Source organism: Neopelma chrysocephalum, unplaced genomic scaffold, assembly GCF_003984885.1.
Source record: "Neopelma chrysocephalum unplaced genomic scaffold, ASM398488v2 Primary Assembly neopelma1_96827, whole genome shotgun sequence".
NCBI classification, from domain to species: Eukaryota; Metazoa; Chordata; class Aves; order Passeriformes; family Pipridae; genus Neopelma; species Neopelma chrysocephalum.
Window position 1 is genome coordinate 220,654 of NW_020925471.1, and position 17,254 is coordinate 237,907.

At 47.1% G+C, this 17,254-nt stretch overlaps 2 protein-coding genes across 4 annotated transcripts in view; one reads left to right on the plus strand and one right to left on the minus strand.

Annotated features, from left to right (window-relative positions):
- The window catches only part of LOC113960654 (ubiquitin-conjugating enzyme E2 R2), a 108,428-nt gene extending 98,370 nt beyond the window's left edge, over positions 1 to 10,058 (plus strand). Inside the window, exons 4-5 of the mRNA XM_027670324.1 lie at positions 561 to 695; positions 9,726 to 10,058. Of these exons, the coding sequence (XP_027526125.1) occupies positions 561 to 695; positions 9,726 to 9,945 (355 nt within the window). The 3' untranslated portion in view covers positions 9,946 to 10,058. The remainder of the gene's footprint in view (positions 1 to 560; positions 696 to 9,725) is intronic.
- Positions 10,059 to 16,256: 6,198 nt separating this feature from the next.
- LOC113960653 (ubiquitin-associated protein 2-like) overlaps positions 16,257 to 17,254 on the minus strand; it is a 110,238-nt gene continuing 109,240 nt past the window's right edge. For all 3 annotated transcript variants that reach the window (XM_027670323.1, XM_027670321.1, XM_027670320.1), the window contains exon 27: positions 16,257 to 16,352. In XM_027670323.1, the coding sequence (XP_027526124.1) occupies positions 16,257 to 16,352 (96 nt within the window). The remainder of the gene's footprint in view (positions 16,353 to 17,254) is intronic.

Here is a 17,254-nt window from a genome sequence, read left to right on the forward strand (position 1 = left end):
TTGGAGAAGTTTATGGAGGGCTATCTCCCATGAGAGAGACCCCACGCTGGAGCAGGGGAAAGCCTCTTCTCCCTGAGCAGCAGCAGGAACAATGTGTGATAAACTGGCCGTAACTCCCATTCCCCATCTCACTGTGCTTCTGGGGGGGGAGGAGGTAGAGTTTGGGAAGGAGGGAGGGATGGGGGAAAGGTGTTTTTATTTTACTTCTTATTATCCTACTCTGATTTTGTTAGTAATAAATTTAATTAATATCCTCAATTCAAGTCTATTTTGCCCATGATGGTATTTGGTGAGTGATCTCTCCCTGTCCTTATCTCAACCCATGAACCTTTCGTTATATTTTCTCTCCTCTGTACAGACACAGAGGGCAGTGATAGAGCAGCTTTGGTGGGTGCCTGGCATCCAGACAGGACCAACCCACTACACTTAGATATCCTTCATTATTCTTCACTTAAGTTTTGACTTTAAACACGTATCTGATGCATCACCTAAAGAAGTTGTCAGCATCCAGAATCCATGAATGTGTTAGGTCTAACTGCTGTCATTATTACCTTTTTCAGGACTATCTTACTGAGTGTAATCTCTTTGCTTAATGAGCCCAACACATTCTCTCCTGCCAATGTGGATGCATCAGTCATGTTCAGGAAATGGAGGGACAGTAAAGGAAAAGACAAGGAGTATGCTGAAATCATAAGGTAAGCTTTGCTGTGTGTGATGCTGTGCTACTGGCCTCCTGCTTTGAATCCTGTGACACAGGCTGCTTTCAGAATTTGCTGCAACCAGCTTCTCACTGTGGCTGCTCCTTTCAAAATGAATTTTACAGCTTTATTCCAAGCCCATGCTTCTGGACAGAAATGGTGCAAACTTCTGGAGCAGGAGGACTGGGCTGATCTGTCTTCATATTGTTCTTTTTCAGACTAATCTAGCATGATGCTCTGCAAAACCTATTGGCTGCTATTAAATTCCTGTCAAAGTCCCTGCTTGCCTTTGAGTGCTGCTTGCATTTCTTGGGATGTGATTCAAACTGCCTTCATCCTACTAATTCTGTGCTTAATGCACTCGTGAATCATAATCTTGTCCCTCCAATTCAAAGGAATATCAGTAGGATTTGGCAAGTGCTTCCACAGTTGGATTTGATTTGCTGGAAGAACTGTTCAGTCTTGACTGCCCTTTGCTGAGACATTCATGGTTCATCAGGTGCTGTAGGGAGATGATGTAAACTTGAGCCAAGGTTGCTGTGGAGTGGCAAATGGGCAGCCCATACTGCAGTGGGACTGCTGTCATGCTTGCCTGGGGCAAGATGACATCTACATTGACTCTGCTAGCTGGATATAGCCCTGGCTGGAGCAATGCAGGGCTGGCCTGAACTGTGCAAATAACCTTGCTGGGAGGTTATCTTAGTCCCCTCCATCTCCATTGACTTCAGTGGAGCTGGATGTATTACATAAACAGAGTATGGCAGACTGAGCAGGTGGGTGGGAGTGAAGAGACAGGTTGCTATCTGTGTCAGTTTGGCCTGGCTCTCTTGCCGAGTCCAAGCTGTCTCCTCCCCACCTCCCACTCTCTCAAGCAAGGGGAAAAAAAACAAACCACAGAAAAAATGAAAGAAGTCCAGACGAAATGGAATTATATAAAAAATATATATATTACATATATATTTACAATTATATATACAATTTGAATATATTGTACACACGATAGGGAGCTCCTGGGGGGAAAAAAAGGAAAAGGGAGGGGGAAACAGGGATAAAAAAACCCTAAAAACAAATATCCTCCAAATATACCTGTTAATAGAGAGCTAGCAAATAAATACAAAAAAACCGAATTAAATACTTCCCTGAACGAGACAGCAGAACCGTGCGAAGCACCAACCAACTCTCTCACGCCTCCCGGAGGGACCGGAGACAACGGCAGGTCTGAGCAGGCAGGCCTTGGCCTATACAAGCAAAGACCGTCTGCAGAGAGACCTGTCGCCTTCAGCCACCGGAAGAGAGAAGAACCCGAGCTCTCTTATCTGCGCCTTATTTATATGTTGTGTTATGCTAAAGGATGATATGGAATACTTCCTTAGATTTCTGACCCCCGTTGCTAAGGAAGGCCTAAAAAATCCCAAAGCCAACCCACTACATTCTCCACCCCTTATTCCATATCATTTCTTTATGTAACACCTATATCTTGCGTGTATCTATACATATATATATAGTCCTTGTTTATTTTTCGAGGCTGTTGTCTGTTGTTGAAGATCAGTATCAACATCAGTTCAGTTGCCTCCTTGGTTACAGTCACAGTTCTGGGTTTAGGACTGGTTTACTGGTCTGGGCCGTCTCATCATCAGACATCACTGGATACTGGTATCAGCTTTGTTCAAGTCTTTCTCATCTGGTGTCTGGTTTCCTGCAAAATACAACTCAAAGCACATAATTAGGTTTTCCCCAAGGTTAAGTTTCCTTGAGGCACACACTGGATCTCTCCATCCTTCCTCATTACCCACCAGGTATTTCCGGGCCCTTGAGCAAAAACAATCCCACAAATGGGTTTGTCTTGGCCTGAGGGAGGAGTAATCCAAACAGCCTTACCTAACATACCTCTCAGATGGATTGCTGGAACTTTGTCTCCATCTACAGTGTGGAGGGATTCTGCTTGGGCAGGACCAGCTCAATTGACAGAGCCTCTAGTTTTAACTAGCCAGGTGGCCTTGGCTAAGTGCTTATCCCAGTTTTTGAAAGTTCCCCCACCTAGTGCCTTCAGAGTTGTTTTTAACAGTCCATTACACCTTTCAACTTTCCCAGCAGTGGGTGCATGATATGGAATGTGATATACCCATTCAATACCATGATCCTGTGACCAAGTGACCACTAGATTATTCTTTAAATGAGTCCCATTGTCTGACTCAGTGCGTTCTGGAGTGCCATGTCTCCACAGGACCTGCTTCTCGAGACCCAGAATGGTATTTCGGGCCGTTGCATGTGGTACCGAATATGTCTCTAACCATCCCGTGGTTGCTTCCACCATGGTAAGCACATAGCGTTTACCTTGGCGGGTCTGTGGCAATGTGATGTAATCAACCTGCCAGGCCTCCCCATATTTATACTTATCCCAGCGTCCACCATACCACAGGGGCTTCAACCTTTTTGCCTGCTTAATAGTGGCACAGGTTTCACAGTCATGGATAACTTGAGAAATAGTGTCCATGGTTAAATCCACCCCTCGGTCTCATGCCCATCTATAGGTGGCATCTCGGCCCTGATGTTCCAAAGCATCATGGCCCCATTGAGCTAGGAACAATCCTCCCTTTTGTTGCCAGTCTAGGTCTACTTATGATACCTTGACCTGTGCAGCTCGGTCTGCCTGTCTGTTATTAGCACGTTCTTCATTAGCTCGACTCTTGGGTACATGGGCATCTACATGGCAGACTCTCACATTCAGCTTCTTCACTCTGGCAGTGATGTCTTGCCACAAATCAGCAGCCCAGATGGGTTTTCCTCTATGCCTCCAATTCATCTTTTTCCACCAGTCTAGCCATCCCCATAGGGCATTGGCTATCATCCATGAATCGGTGTATAGGTAGAACCTTGGCCATCCTTCTCTTTCTGCGATGTCTAGGGCCAATTGGACAGCTTTGAGTTCCGCAAACTGACTCGATTCGCCTTTACCTTCAGTGGCTTCCGCCACTCGTCAGGTGGGACTCCAAACAGCTGCTTTCCACTTCCGGCTCCTCCCTACAATATGGCAGGAACCATCGGTGAAAAGGCCATAGCGCGTCTCTTCATCTGGCAGATGATTATATGGCGGAGCTTCTTCAGCTCGACTCCCTGGCTCTTCTTCTTCATCTGCCAGACTGAAGTTCCCACCTTCAGGCCAATTAGTTAGAATTTCCAAAATTCCAGGGTGATTCGAGTTCCCGATTCGGACACGCTGCGTAATCAAAGCAATCCACTTGCTCCACATAGCATCGGTGGCGTGATGCGTAGAGGGCACCTTCCCTTTGAACATCCAGCTCAGCACTGGTAATCGGGGTGCCAGGAAGAGCTGTGCTTCGGTACCAATTACCTCTGAAGCTGCTCGTATGCCTTCATACGCCAATAAGATTTCCTTCTCCATAGGGATGTAATTGGCCTCAGAACCTCTGTAGCTTCAGCTCCAGAAACTCAGTGGTCGCCCTCGCATCTTGCCAGGCACCTTTTGCCAGAGGGTCCATGAGGGACCTTTATCTCCAGCTGCAGAGTAGAGTACATTCTTTACATCTGGTCCTGTCCTAACTGGTCCAAGAGCCACGGCATGTGCAATCTCTTGCTTGATCTGCCTGAAAGCTTGCTGCTGTTCAGGACTCCATTGGAAGTTGTTCTTTTTACAGGTCACAAAGTAAAGAGGGCTCACAATCTGGCTGTACTCTGGGATGTGCATCCTCCAGAAGCCTATCTTGGGTCTCCTTCCTGTTTGTTGGTGGAGCCATTGCTACAATCTTGTTGATTACGTCTGTTGGTATCTGGCGCCTTCCATCTTGCCATTTCACCCCTAGGAACTGGATCTCTCTGGCAGGTCCCTTGACCTTACTCTTCTTGATGGCAAAATCGGCCTTGAGGAGAATCTGGATGATCTTCTGTCCTTTCTCAAAAACTTCTTCTGCTATGTCCCCCCATACAATGATGTCATCGATGTACTGGATATATTCTGGAGCCTCACCCTTCTCTAGTGTGGCCTGGATCAGTCCATGGCAAATGGTTGGACTGTGCTTCCACCCCTGAGGCAGTCGATTCCAGGTGTACTGAACGCCCCTCCAGGTGAAAGCAAACTGCGACCTGCACTCTGCTGCTAAGGGAATGGAGAAAAACGCATTGGCAATGTTGATGGTGGCGTACCACTTTGCCGTCTTGGACTCCAGCTTGTGCTGGAGCTCCAACATATCTGGCACGGTAGCACTCAACGGCGGCGTGACTTCATTTAAGCCACGATAGTCCACAGTCAGTCTCCATTCTCCATCAGACTTGCGTACAGGCCAGATGGGGCTGTTGAAGGGTGTGTTCTACTAACCACCCCTTGGCTTTCCAACTTCCGGATCATCTTATGGATAGGGATCACAGCATCTTGGTTCGTCCGATACTGTCACCTGTGTACAGTTGTCGTGGCTATTGGCACTTCTTGATCTTTGACTTGCAGTAGTCCCACTACAGAAGGGTCTTCTGAGAGGCCAGGAAGGGCAGACAATTGCTTGGACTTCTCTTCAATCACCATGGCTACACCAAACGCCCACCGGTAGCCATTCGGGTCCTTGAAGTATCCTCTTCTTAGGTAGTCCATACCGAGAATGCAAGGGGCTTCTGGCCCCATCACAATGGGATGCTTTTCCTGTTGGTCTCCTGTCAAGCTCATGTCGGCCTCTACCACTGACAACTCTTGAGATCCTCCTGTCACTCCAGAAATAGAAATGGTCTCTGTACTCTTATGCTCCAATGGCATTAAAGTACACTGGGCTCCAGTATCTATCAAAGCCCGGTATCTCTGAGGATCCGATGTGCCAGGCCATTGAACCCACACAGCCCAGTAAACTCGATTATCTTCTTGGTCCCTTTCCTTCTCCTGGCAAAAGGCAGGGCCCCTCTACTGGTCTTGATCAGAGCATTCATCATCAGACTTTGGCTTCTTAGAGGCCTTCTTGTCATTGTTGAAGCGGACCTCCATCCTCTTGTGTTTCAGCAATTGCAGTTTCTTTTCTAAAAATTCTGTATCTACCACGTAGACAACTTTCTTGTCAGTGTCCTTTTGTTTCAGCTCCCTCACTCTAGCTTCGAGCTTGGAAGTGGGTTCACCATCCCACTTCTTCATGTTTTCTCCCTTGCTATGTAGATATGCCCATAGTTGGTTACATGACCGACGCTTAGGGTTTTCTTTCCTTCAATGTGTGAATGACGGAGATCATGAGCGAGACCGAGACCAAGATCGAGGTCTAGGTCAAGGTCGTCTTTATCAATTACGCCGTGATCGTCCCATTGGCCTTTCTCTGTAATCTCTATAACTTCTGTCATCTCTGTCTCTAGGGTCGTCCTCATATCTGGAGTATTCATGATCTCTCTCCATTCTTTCCCTATCGTAGGTGGGTCGGTATAGGGGATCAGAGGAGTCTTCCAGATTTTCCGCTATGTTCCATATCCAGGAACACATGGTGTCCACGCTTGGTTCATCCATCTTTGGATGATATGCGGTTATCAAGCAGTAGGTATATGGTTTAGGGGCACCTTTTTCCACATCGGTTGCGTGCAGGGAACACTCTCTGGAACTTGGATGTCATAATAGTCTGGATCAGAATAGATGACCTCCAGCATGGCCAATTCCCGTAGGTATTGGATGCCTTCTTCCGCAGTGTTCCACTTTCTTGGAGAGCTCATCAGATACTCCTTAAATGGGTATCTTGCCCTCACAGCGTGGAGGATTCGGAGCCAAAGACTGGACGCCATTCTCTCCTTTCCCATTTCTTGTTCTATCACACGATCTCAGGCAAGGGATCCCAATTGTTGTGCTTCATGACCTTCAATCACATGACTATTAGCCCCATTGTCCCAGCATCACACCAGCCAGGTGAGGATTTGTTCACCAGGCAAGCAAATGTAATCTCTTCGTAAATCTCTAATCTCTCTTGGGGTCAGTGATCGTGTAATTTCACTTTCTCGCATTATTTCCCATCCATCTCTCCCTCGCAGAATCTTTTCCACTTCCCTTTTTACTCTTGCGCTCTTACGCGAAACCGCTCCCGCTGCCTCTTTTATGTCTCATGTGGAGGTGGGGACTGAGCGTGCCACGGGAATGAGCTTCTACGTCGTTCGCCATACCTATTGGGTGGAGGTAGCAAGTAGTCTTTTGGGTGCTGAGATAAGGACCTCATCCAATCATCCACGCCTCCAAGAGAAGGTTGGGTCTGGAGGGGTAGGGATAATTCTCCCTCAGGTTGAGGGGAACGCTTTGGCCCCTTCTTTACGTCTTCTGAAACACTGAATGTGTAGTCAGGATATAAATTATCAAGTGACAATATACCATGGGTCGTTTGTACAGTCTTTGACCTTTTTTCTCTTGATACCACTCTACTTTCCTTTGGACGTGTCCCTAGTTCTTTTGGGCGCACCTCTTCTCTTGCAGCCGCTTCTTCCTCTCTGGCAGCTGCTTCTTCCTCTATTGTGGCCTCTCCTTCTTCTCTTGAAGTGGCTCCTTCCTCTGTCACAGCCGCTTCTTCCTCTCTCGCAGCCGCTCCTTCGTCCACTACTTCCTGCATGGACGGGATAGGTCCTTCTGCTCTTCCTTCTTCTTCTCTTTCTTCTTCTTCTTCCGTGCGTTCCAATTGTGGAGATGGGTCTGTAGGTTCTGCAGTGTCCCTCATCCACATCTTCTTTTTCTTTATAGGGGCAACAATGACTTTCCGGTTTTTAGCTTGAGTCCCAGTTCTAGTGGACTTAGTAGAAACGGCATTGACTTTAAGCTGTGTTTTGGCCCCACTTCCTGTAGACTCAATAGGAACACCACTGGTCTCAAGTGGCATAGTTTGAGCTCCTGTCCAGGCCTTAACCTTTTGAAAGTGGTCTACGACAGCTCGATAAGCACTAGCCAGGCCCCAACACAAAGTGGAGAATCGCATATTCAGATCCTCATAGGAAAAACACCCTTCTATTAAACAGCAGGCCATCTCACTAGAATCAAACATTTGTTCTGGTGTGAACTCCCAATTAATGGGAGGTGACACACGCCCTACTAATTTACCGAAATCTACCCAGGCTCCATGCCACCCAGGCACTGGCCTGTCCGAAGCCCTTTCCAAAGTTCCAGCGAGTCCCTTTGAGGTGCGATCTTTCCTACAACAGGGAAAGCAATACACCACCATTCTTCCAATTTTAAATAACACTTCCATTACCTTCATCAATAACAGTATCATTGCAACACAATTTAGATAATAATTGGAGTAAATTGTAACCATGGGGATCTCCTTTACCAGGCCTTTGATGTCGAAATTAAGAAAAGAAAAGTATTGATAACGTTCATCCTCTGGGCCTGGACGTTTCCCTATGGGATAGCCCAGGACAGGCACAAACATTGCCAAAATCAGAAAGGAAATGGGTAAAATGGCCCTTAAAAGAAGAACCCTTGTGCTATGGGACCGTCAGGCGATGCCGATTTCGGGATCATTGTTATGGTTATCTTCAGAGCTCCCGCGGTAATGGCTAAAGAAGGCAGAGTTAGCACTTCCCATTGTTTACCTTTATCCTTTCTCCGTGTTCCCAAACAAACCCTTGTTTATACAAACAAAGCTTTCTTGGCTGCTTTCCCGGTAATTGTTTTGTAAACAAAGACTGTGCTTGGCAGTTTTCCCGGACTCTGGTGGTGTTCCCGGACTCTTTTCCAAAAACAATAGATTTGTTTACAAAACAAAAACTGAGCTTGGCTGTCTTCCCAGACAATATTTTCAAGACAGACCAAACTTAACCAAAACAATCAGCGTTCCCCATACGGGCCACCAATGAAAAATGTGTGTGTGTGTGTCAGTTTGACCTGGCTCTCTTGCCGAGTCCAAGCTGTCTCCTCCCTCCTCCCACTCTCTCAAGCAAGGGGAAAAAAACAAACCACAGAAAAACCGAAAGAAGTCCAGACAAAATGGAATTATATAAAAAATATATATATTACATATATATTTACAATTATATATACAATTTGAATATATTGTACACACGATAGGGAGCTCCGGGGGGGGGAAAAAAGGAAAAGGGAGGGGGAAACAGGGATAAAAAAACCCTAAAAACAAATATCCTCCAAATATACCCTTCCCTGAATGAGACAGCAGAACCGTGCAAAGCACCAACCAACTCCCCCATGCCTCCCGGAGGGACCAGAGATAACGGCAGGTCTGAGCAGGCAGGTCTTGGCCTATACAAGCAAAGACCGTCTGCGGAGAGACCTGTCGCCTTCAGCCACCGGAAGAGAGAAGAGCTCGAGCTCTCTTATCTGCGCCTTATTTATATGTTGTGTTACGCTAAAGGATGATATGGAATACTTCCTTAGATTTCTGACCCCTGTTGCTAAAGAAGGCCTAAAAAATCCAAAAGCCAACCCACTACACTATCTGCTTTCCTCCCTGCCGGGAGGTGGCAACAATAGACAGCCCAAGTGCTGCTGAGAGGCAGCAACCAGAGCCCATCTTGGGGTGATGAGAAACACCTGTTTCCTGCTATCTCCAGGAAGTGCTGGGGTTATAGCTCCATCTCAGGGTGCAGCCACATGCTGACTGCTCTTACCCTCCAGTGGGAGCTCAGAGATGACAAATGCTTGTGGGAATTGCAGTTTTGAACATGTTGGGGTAGAGTCAGTGGTGGAGGATGGCTGTGGATTGCATCTCTGAACCTACCGCAGTAAGTCATCTTAGGAAATCCCCAACCATCCCTTCTGTGGCAAATGTAATGGGATTTGCTCTGAGCTCTGGCAGGTTTCTAATGTGGAGTCCTGCAGAATAATTGATTTCATATGTTGCTGAGAGTGTGTGTGCTGCTAACACCCTTGGAGTGCTTCCAAGCCTAGGCTGCAGGAACTAATGCTGTTTCTAGTGCTGCTTGTGGTGCTTTAGCCAAACATCAGCTCTCCTGTCTCTGAGCTTCCAGGAGGGCTGGACAGGGGCTGGCTGGGAGGTGGGGAGTTAAGCCACGCTGCTGCCAGCACATGGCCCTGCTCATGTTGCTGTATCCTCCTCCCCACAGGAAACAGGTTTTGGCTACCAAAGCTGAGGCTGAGAAGGATGGCGTGAAGGTCCCCACTACACTGGCCGAGTACTGCATCAAAACTAAAGTGCCTTCCAACGACAACAGTTCAGATTTGCTTTACGACGACTTGTATGATGATGACATTGATGACGAAGACGAGGAGGAGGAGGATGCCGACTGTTACGATGACGATGATTCTGGCAATGAGGAATCGTGACCTGCTCCCTCTGTGCCCCTGTACTGCCCTGTCAACTCAGGCCAGAAGGGAGCAGTGGTAACCTAGCAGCAGTCCAGCAAAAAAGTGGTGGTGGGAGGGGGGGATCAAGAAAACTTTGTCTCCTGCTGTCTCCTGTTGTATGGATCTGTTTGCTCCTTTTTTATGGACCTCTTAGAGACCCTCCACAGAATGTCTGAATTCTTGCATTCTTAACCCTTTCATCACTGTATTATGATTTCTTTTTAAAAAAGAAACTTCATTTTCCACTTCTCTATGAAATACAGCGAAACAGGTTTGCTTGTGTTTAGATTCTTGAATTAAATTCAGTCTTGCATTGAGATGTTTAATGCATTTAAAGCTGGAACAAACCTATTGGAAGATGGATTTTCAGGTGTTCAAGTGCTGCATTTACTGGGAAGAAAAAAATCCACACAGAGCAAATTGCCAGGGTTTAGCTACTCCATTTACAATAATAGCATGTGTACATTCATTTAACCTTGTGATGGTGGCTTTTCCTTAATGAGGTGTGGGGTGGAGAGTGTAAACTCAACTGTGTGTTGAGCTTGATGGGATATTACTGAATGGTACAGGAATCTGTTTAACCTGTTCAAGGTAGGAAATAGCTGGCTCCTGGATCCCCAGAGGACACAATCAGCTTTGTCTCTGAAAAAGGCTTGTGATATGAACCCTAAAATAACACTTCACATCTGTACAACTGAGCCCTGGGTTACATTATTTATTTTTTTTCAGACTAGGTTGGGGTTGAAAAAGTTCAATTTAGCCATTCTGCTGGAATCTGCTGCCAGCTGCCCCTCTAGCGAGGGAGGAAAACAGAAGTGTATCCCGCTGCTCAGTGGGTCAGCATTCATCCTGAACTTCTTTTTGACCATGTGAGAGTCTCCTTCCCCAGTGCTCGCTAGTAGCCCTTGCTTCTTCCAGCCCAAGTGCAGTGCTGGCCTGAGCCTTTTTTCTGTTGCTTATGTAGGTCACCTGTTGGTAAATGCAGCTCTGCTGTAGCTCTGTAGGATTGACAGAAGACAAAGCTCCCTTTGCTACCTGCCTGGGGTGGCCAGGCTGTCCCTGTGCCTGCAGTGGCTGCTGGGACATGGGGCAGAGGGGTAGATGGGTGCTGGGCTCTCCCCTGCCTGGCTGGCTGGGGCACGGGTGGATGTGTGCAGCCCTACAGGAGAAGGTTACACAGTACTTTCAGGCTGGAAGAGAAAGCCAGCAGCAGGGTTTGACAGGCTCTTCAGCAGCATGCTTCAGCTGATGCCCTGATCCTGTGTGCAGAATCCTCTTCCACAATCCCTCAGCACCTTCACCCCGTTGCAGTGTGCTCTTGTTCAGCTGTGGTGCAGTGCCCTGAATTCACCTTTCACATGATCCTTGGATTGGCAGCCAGCCATGCCCTCCTGTGCTTAGCCCTGGCAGCTCCAGGAGGAGATTGGAGGTGCTGGCCCTGCTTGGGTGAGACCCTCTGTTTTGACAGGTACAGAGGCAGTCACCCTGGTAAGAACTGTAGGCTCGAGAGTAAACTTTGTTTTGTGATCAGCTTGGTGGCTGTGTCCCAGGATGAGGAGTGTGATGAGAGTGAGCAAGAGAAGGGGAAGGCAGCCATTGGGGAGGGGAGGAAGGCCTGTGGGGCTCTGTTTGAAGTGAGCAAGGCAGATCTGTTTTCAAAATGTTGCTTGGCTGGGATTTGCTGCAGCAGGGACAGTCCCTGCCCTGGGGTGTGTTAGTGTGCATCCCTCTGCCCCTGGCAGAGTGAAGGCAACCCAAGTGGTGAAACCTTGTCCCCGGTGCTTTATGTGATGGTCTGCCCTCCTGCTTGCTTGTTACCTGGAGAGGCAGCTGGACCCCTCCTAAAGCATCCCACATGGGCTCCTTCACGTCATCTTTCCATCAAGGACTAACTCAGTCCCTGGTGCTTTTTGGAGCCAGCAGCAGGGCTCCTCTGCATCTAGTTACAGTGTGGGGCACACCCCCATCCCCCAGCTTCACACCAGCCCTGTGAGGGCAGTGCCAGAGTTAGAAAATGAGCCTCTGGCACTCCTGGATGCAGGACTGGTCTCAGGGCCACACTGGGACAGGAACGCAGGTCTCCAGCTTTGGGGGGTTGTTAGGGGCATGAAGGAGCAGAGTATGGCAACGCTGGCTGTGCTGATGACTTGGTTTGAAATTATACTGCATCTTTCAGGATTTGCCTTGTATTTTTTACCATCTTCACTGTATACTCTCCAGTGAGTTGTATTTTGAAGCTTGGTGTTGTAAGATGCATTATCATGACTCTTCTATTGCCCTTTCTTAAAGACAAAAAGCAACCTATTTTGAGAGCTCTGACAGTAACCAGACTAATTTCTCTTCCCCACTGCCCTGTGCAGTGTCATTTCTTGTTGACTTGCTGGTTTCCTTTTTTGGGATACCAACTGAAATATGAGGGTATTGTGTTTGGGGGTTTGTTTGGTTTTTTTTAAACTATTTAAGAAATTGTGGAAAAATGTTTACCTGATCTTTGTACTCTGTTTTTTTCTTAACCTTTTTCTCAGCTCAGCCAGTATTAGTGTTTACATTTGCAACTACCTGCCCTTTCAAATGCAGTTTTCAACCATTCTGAAACCAACAGGGTACACTAGATTTCTTAGTAGTTTTCTAAGCTGAAATCCTAGATGGTTTCCTTTTTTCTTCAGTATAATTTACCAGAAACAATTAACTGATGCATTTTTGTGTTGTCTTCCCCTTCAGTAGTTATATTTTGTCTTTTCTGCACATCTGTCTACTAATAAAAATGTGAAATGAAAATATCCCAGTATGTTACTTCCCTGTTATTTGAGTTGGTTTATTTGCATAGGTTAAAGCTTTGAATAACAGCTGTTCACAAATTCAGTGGTGCTCCAGTATCAATGCCTATACATATACATAAATATTTACAAGGTTATTGGAAAAATAAAGCTGCTGTTTGACAGCTGCCTACACCTAAGAGTAAAGAACAAACTGATTTGGAAAAGCACTTTGGCAAAAGGCCATGGGCTTTGCTGTTATAATTATTTATTCACCTTAAGTCAGCAAAGGAAAGAGCAGGGAGAAGATAGTTCATGATGTCATATGACTGCAGCAGGGATGCAAGGACTTGGGGTAAAGGTGCTGCTGCCATGGGGCTGGGGTGCTGCTGGTGGCCAGTTCCTTGGGAAGGCAGGAGCATGACATTCCTGAAATGGTCAGACAAGGTGGCGGGAGCTTGTTTTTTGGGGTGGGGTGCTTTGACCTTATGCGGAAGAGTCACAGAGTTACTGAGGTAATCGCTGCCAACCACCCCTTTGGAGTGCTCGTCCTGCCTGGCCCATGCTGTTCCCTGATGGCTCAAGAGTGCAGAAGTTTTTGGTTTTGCAGTGCTAAAATTAGCAGGACACATGTACAGGCATTGCATTTGCTACAATTGACATTGTTGGCAGCACAGCAACTGCTGAGTCAAATGTGGTTGGGTGTCGCTGTTGAGACGGCCAAAGCGACAGAATTTTCTTCCAAAGCAGGGACAAGATAGCAAGAAGGCTGGAAGATTTTTATTGCAACAGGTTGCAGACATTTATACTTTTCACACAACACACACGTCAACTTACTATTGGTGCCTTCATATAAACATACATTAGGCCATACACGTCAATCTACTATTGGTGTCTTCATGTATAAATACATCAGGATTGGCTGCAAAATAGCAAACTCATGCTGACACAGCTTTTGTCGAGCCATCATGACCCAGCTAGAGCAGAGTACAGGAAGTCCGTTTCTGTCTTCCATCTTCTTCCTTTCTGAAGGTTGCCCACATTCCTCTGCATGCTGTGTGTTCTCCTCCTTTCAGGGGTATACTGTAATCTGGTTTATGTCTATTGCTTCGTCGATAAGTGCCAGGCTGCTGACAGACCTGCTGTCACCCCCGACAGTTGGGGCCTGAATGTTTCTGCTTCACAGCCATGCTGGAGGAATGGTGATGGCATTGCAGAGCTGCCAGCCTAGAGGAGTCTCCATTATGGGGAATGAGACTGAGCAGGATGGTGCTGTCTGGGCCTTCTGACTGGAATCAGGCCTGCTTGTAGCTCCTGCCTGGCTTCTATAGCACCAGCCTGCCCTGAGCTGCCAGTAGCTTCCTAATCTAGCAGAAGGTGTTGTACCAAAGCCAGGACAAATGCTCCAAGCTGCCCTGCACTGGGCAAACCTGGCTGCCCCTTGTGCAGTGGTTGGGGTTTTTTTGGGGGAGTGGAGTGGGTTTTTTTCTCCATTTCCTTGATGTACAAGTGCAGCAGAACAACCTTGGCTCTACCATCAGACTGTGGAACAGAGGCTTAGAGAGGAAATTTCTGCAGAAGAGCCCTGCTGGAGCCGACAGGATAAGGAAAGGGGAAAACATCCTGTTTAGGCTTGCCAGGGGAGGGAGGGGAGACAGTTAGTCCCCAGCCTGCAGAAACATTTCAGGCCCCAAAACCAGTGGCAGTGGGACAGCAGCTGCCAAGGGCTTTCAGCAGTTGCTGAAGTTTGACCATTATCAAATGCCAGTGCAGTTCCTGTTGTGCTGCTCCAGAGGTAGAAGGAGGTCTGGGTGACTTCTTCCCAGCCAACTAGATCCCACAGAACCTGAGAGTTGATGAAAGTGTGACTAAGAAAAGTGGTCCTCATGGTAGAAACAATTTTTTTTTTCCCTTGTAAGAAACAGATTTGGGAAGTGCAAAAAAAGCCCCTCACCTCTTGAATGGACACACATGGCTTCATATTTACCCACCTCCTCTGCTGCACAAGGCCTGGATGCTCAGGAGGATGAGCCTGGGGCAGGAGCTATCCCTCAGATGCCCTCACCACTGACCTTCCTCCTGGTGGATGTCATAGAATTCATGGGCAAAGCAAGGGAGGGCAGTGCTGCTGTGCTCCCTCCTTACCATTCCAGGCTGCTCCACAGGGCCAAAGACAGAGCACAATGCCAGAGGACAGGAAATGCAGAGATACGATGCTTGCAGCAGGAGTGCTGCCCAGGATCCCATCCCCACTGCAGCTGCCTATGAGCTCTCAGTACCAAGGTGTGCTCACCTTTGTCATGGTATTCAGCATCCCCTGCAGACCCATCTCCTGCTCTTACCTTCCCAGCAGGAGGAGGTATAAAAGGACAGGCTGTAAAAGCAAAACTGCTCCAGGCTTTTGAAAATGCAGACAAACACCAGTGATATGCTTAGATATTTATTAGGTGGAGGAAGGGCTAAAAAGAAATGAAACTCCTAAAACATTCACCGCACTGGTGCAGAACAAGAAGGACCAGGAGTTGCCTCCAGGGTCTCGTTTTAGAAAAAATGGGGAGGGACAAGTAAAGTTTTCATCAAGTAGCTGTGTCTTTCCTGGGCAGGGTGGCTCAAGGCAAAAAGAGGTAGAAGACAGAGCTTATACTTTTATTTAAGAAACCGCTACATAGTTTTTGCCTGTAATGATGGAAGTTGCAGGACCCACTGAGCCATCCAAAGTCTCTTGCTAGAGAAAGAAAAAAAAAAACCCAACACCAAAACACACAACCCCCCCAACAAAAAATCCCAAACAAACAAAAAGCACAAAACAAAAAAAAAAAGGCTTTTATTATTAAAAAATTGAAAAATAAAAAGGTGAGGCTGCAGCTCAGGGCCACAGTGGACAAACTGCCCATGAGAGTTCATCTTCCACAGCAGGAGGGAGGGAGGAGATGAAAGAAAGGGGAAGACTCACAAAACTTTTCCTTCCCCCCACCCCTTTTTTATCTCTTTAAAGTAACAGCTATATTGGGGGCTGAGGACAGAAATCAAACCAACAGGACACATCTTGATTCTTTTTTTTTTTTGGAGGGGGGGAAGGCAGGTCTCCTTATTTGCCTGAATTTAGAACTGCATTAAATAAATGGGCTCCAGCTCCAAAAAAATGGCACAGTTTGTCTTTCAACAGAGTTATAAAGCTTAAAAACATGGAAGGATGCCCTGGTGCAGATGGGAAATTAATAATAAGTTTTCCTACAAAGAAAATAAAACAGGCTGCAAGACAGAAAACCACATTTAGGCTCTATTACATTTACAAATACATACATAAATATATTACATACAACAGCAACTCAAAGAGGAAGCAGGCGAGTCACACAGAGGACGGCTGGCTGGCTGGCTGGCTGGCTGGTTGCACTTCTCCCCGCACAGACATTTGGCTGAGCAGTTACTTCTCCTATTAATTCTAAGAATGGGGTTTGGCTTTTTTCTTTCTCTCTCTTTTTTTTTTCCTCTCTCCTCTCCTTTCATTCTCTCCCCCCTTCCCCGGTTTCAGATTTAGTTTGTCCAGTATGGAGAAGTGCCATAGGTGGTTTTGGTAGCCTGAGATTTTTGCTGCATGGTGCTGGGTTGATTGCGTTGGCCAGATCCACCCTAGAAATTAGAAAGAAAGGAGAGATGAGCACCAGCACTCCCAGGAAAGCAAGCCTGTCCATACATCAGCAGAAGAGCTCCCACCCAACGCAGCAACGGATCTGTTTCTGCTCTGCAACATCTCTGCATCCTGCAATCCAGGACAGTCACAGAGAAACCAAGCAGAGGTGTGGGGACACACCATCCCACCACCTCCCACCCAAGACAGGTTCAAGGACAAGGAAGGAGAGGAGCAGGACAGGACAACAAAGGAGCTCTCCCAAGATGAACGGAGGCGGTGCACCAGCCAAGGATGCCACACATTCAGAAAGTCATTTCATATTTCTGGATTCTAAAGCAGAACACTGTTTTTTCTGGGAACATTTATAGTGAGGAAAGGAAATACATGAGCTGGTAAAACCAAATCAGAAATTGGAGCCAACATGCAACCTGCAAGGGGATGCTTGATTTTTCCCCCAGAATTACAGTACAAGTGCTCACATCTTGCTCTCCTGCCACAGCCAGGGGACATCAATGCCTGCCTCGGCTTCAGACCTCACAGCCCATTTCTCCACACCCCACATTAGGATGGTCTTTTCACAGAATCACACAGCCTGGCTGAGGGTGGCAGGGACCTCTTGAGGTATCTTGTCCAATCCTTGTGCTCAAGCAGGGTCACCAGCTCAGGACCAGACAGCTCCAAGGATGGAGACTCCACAACCTCCCTGGGCAACCTGTGCCAGTGCTTTGTCACCATCCCAGTAAAAAAGTGTTTCCTGATGTTCAGAGGGAACCTCCTGTGTTTCAGTCTGTGCCCATTGCCTCTGGTCCTGTCACTGGGAACCACTGACAAGAGCCTAGCTCCATCCCTTCAGGTATATATATATATTGATGAAAACCCCCCTGAGCCTTCTCTGCTCCAG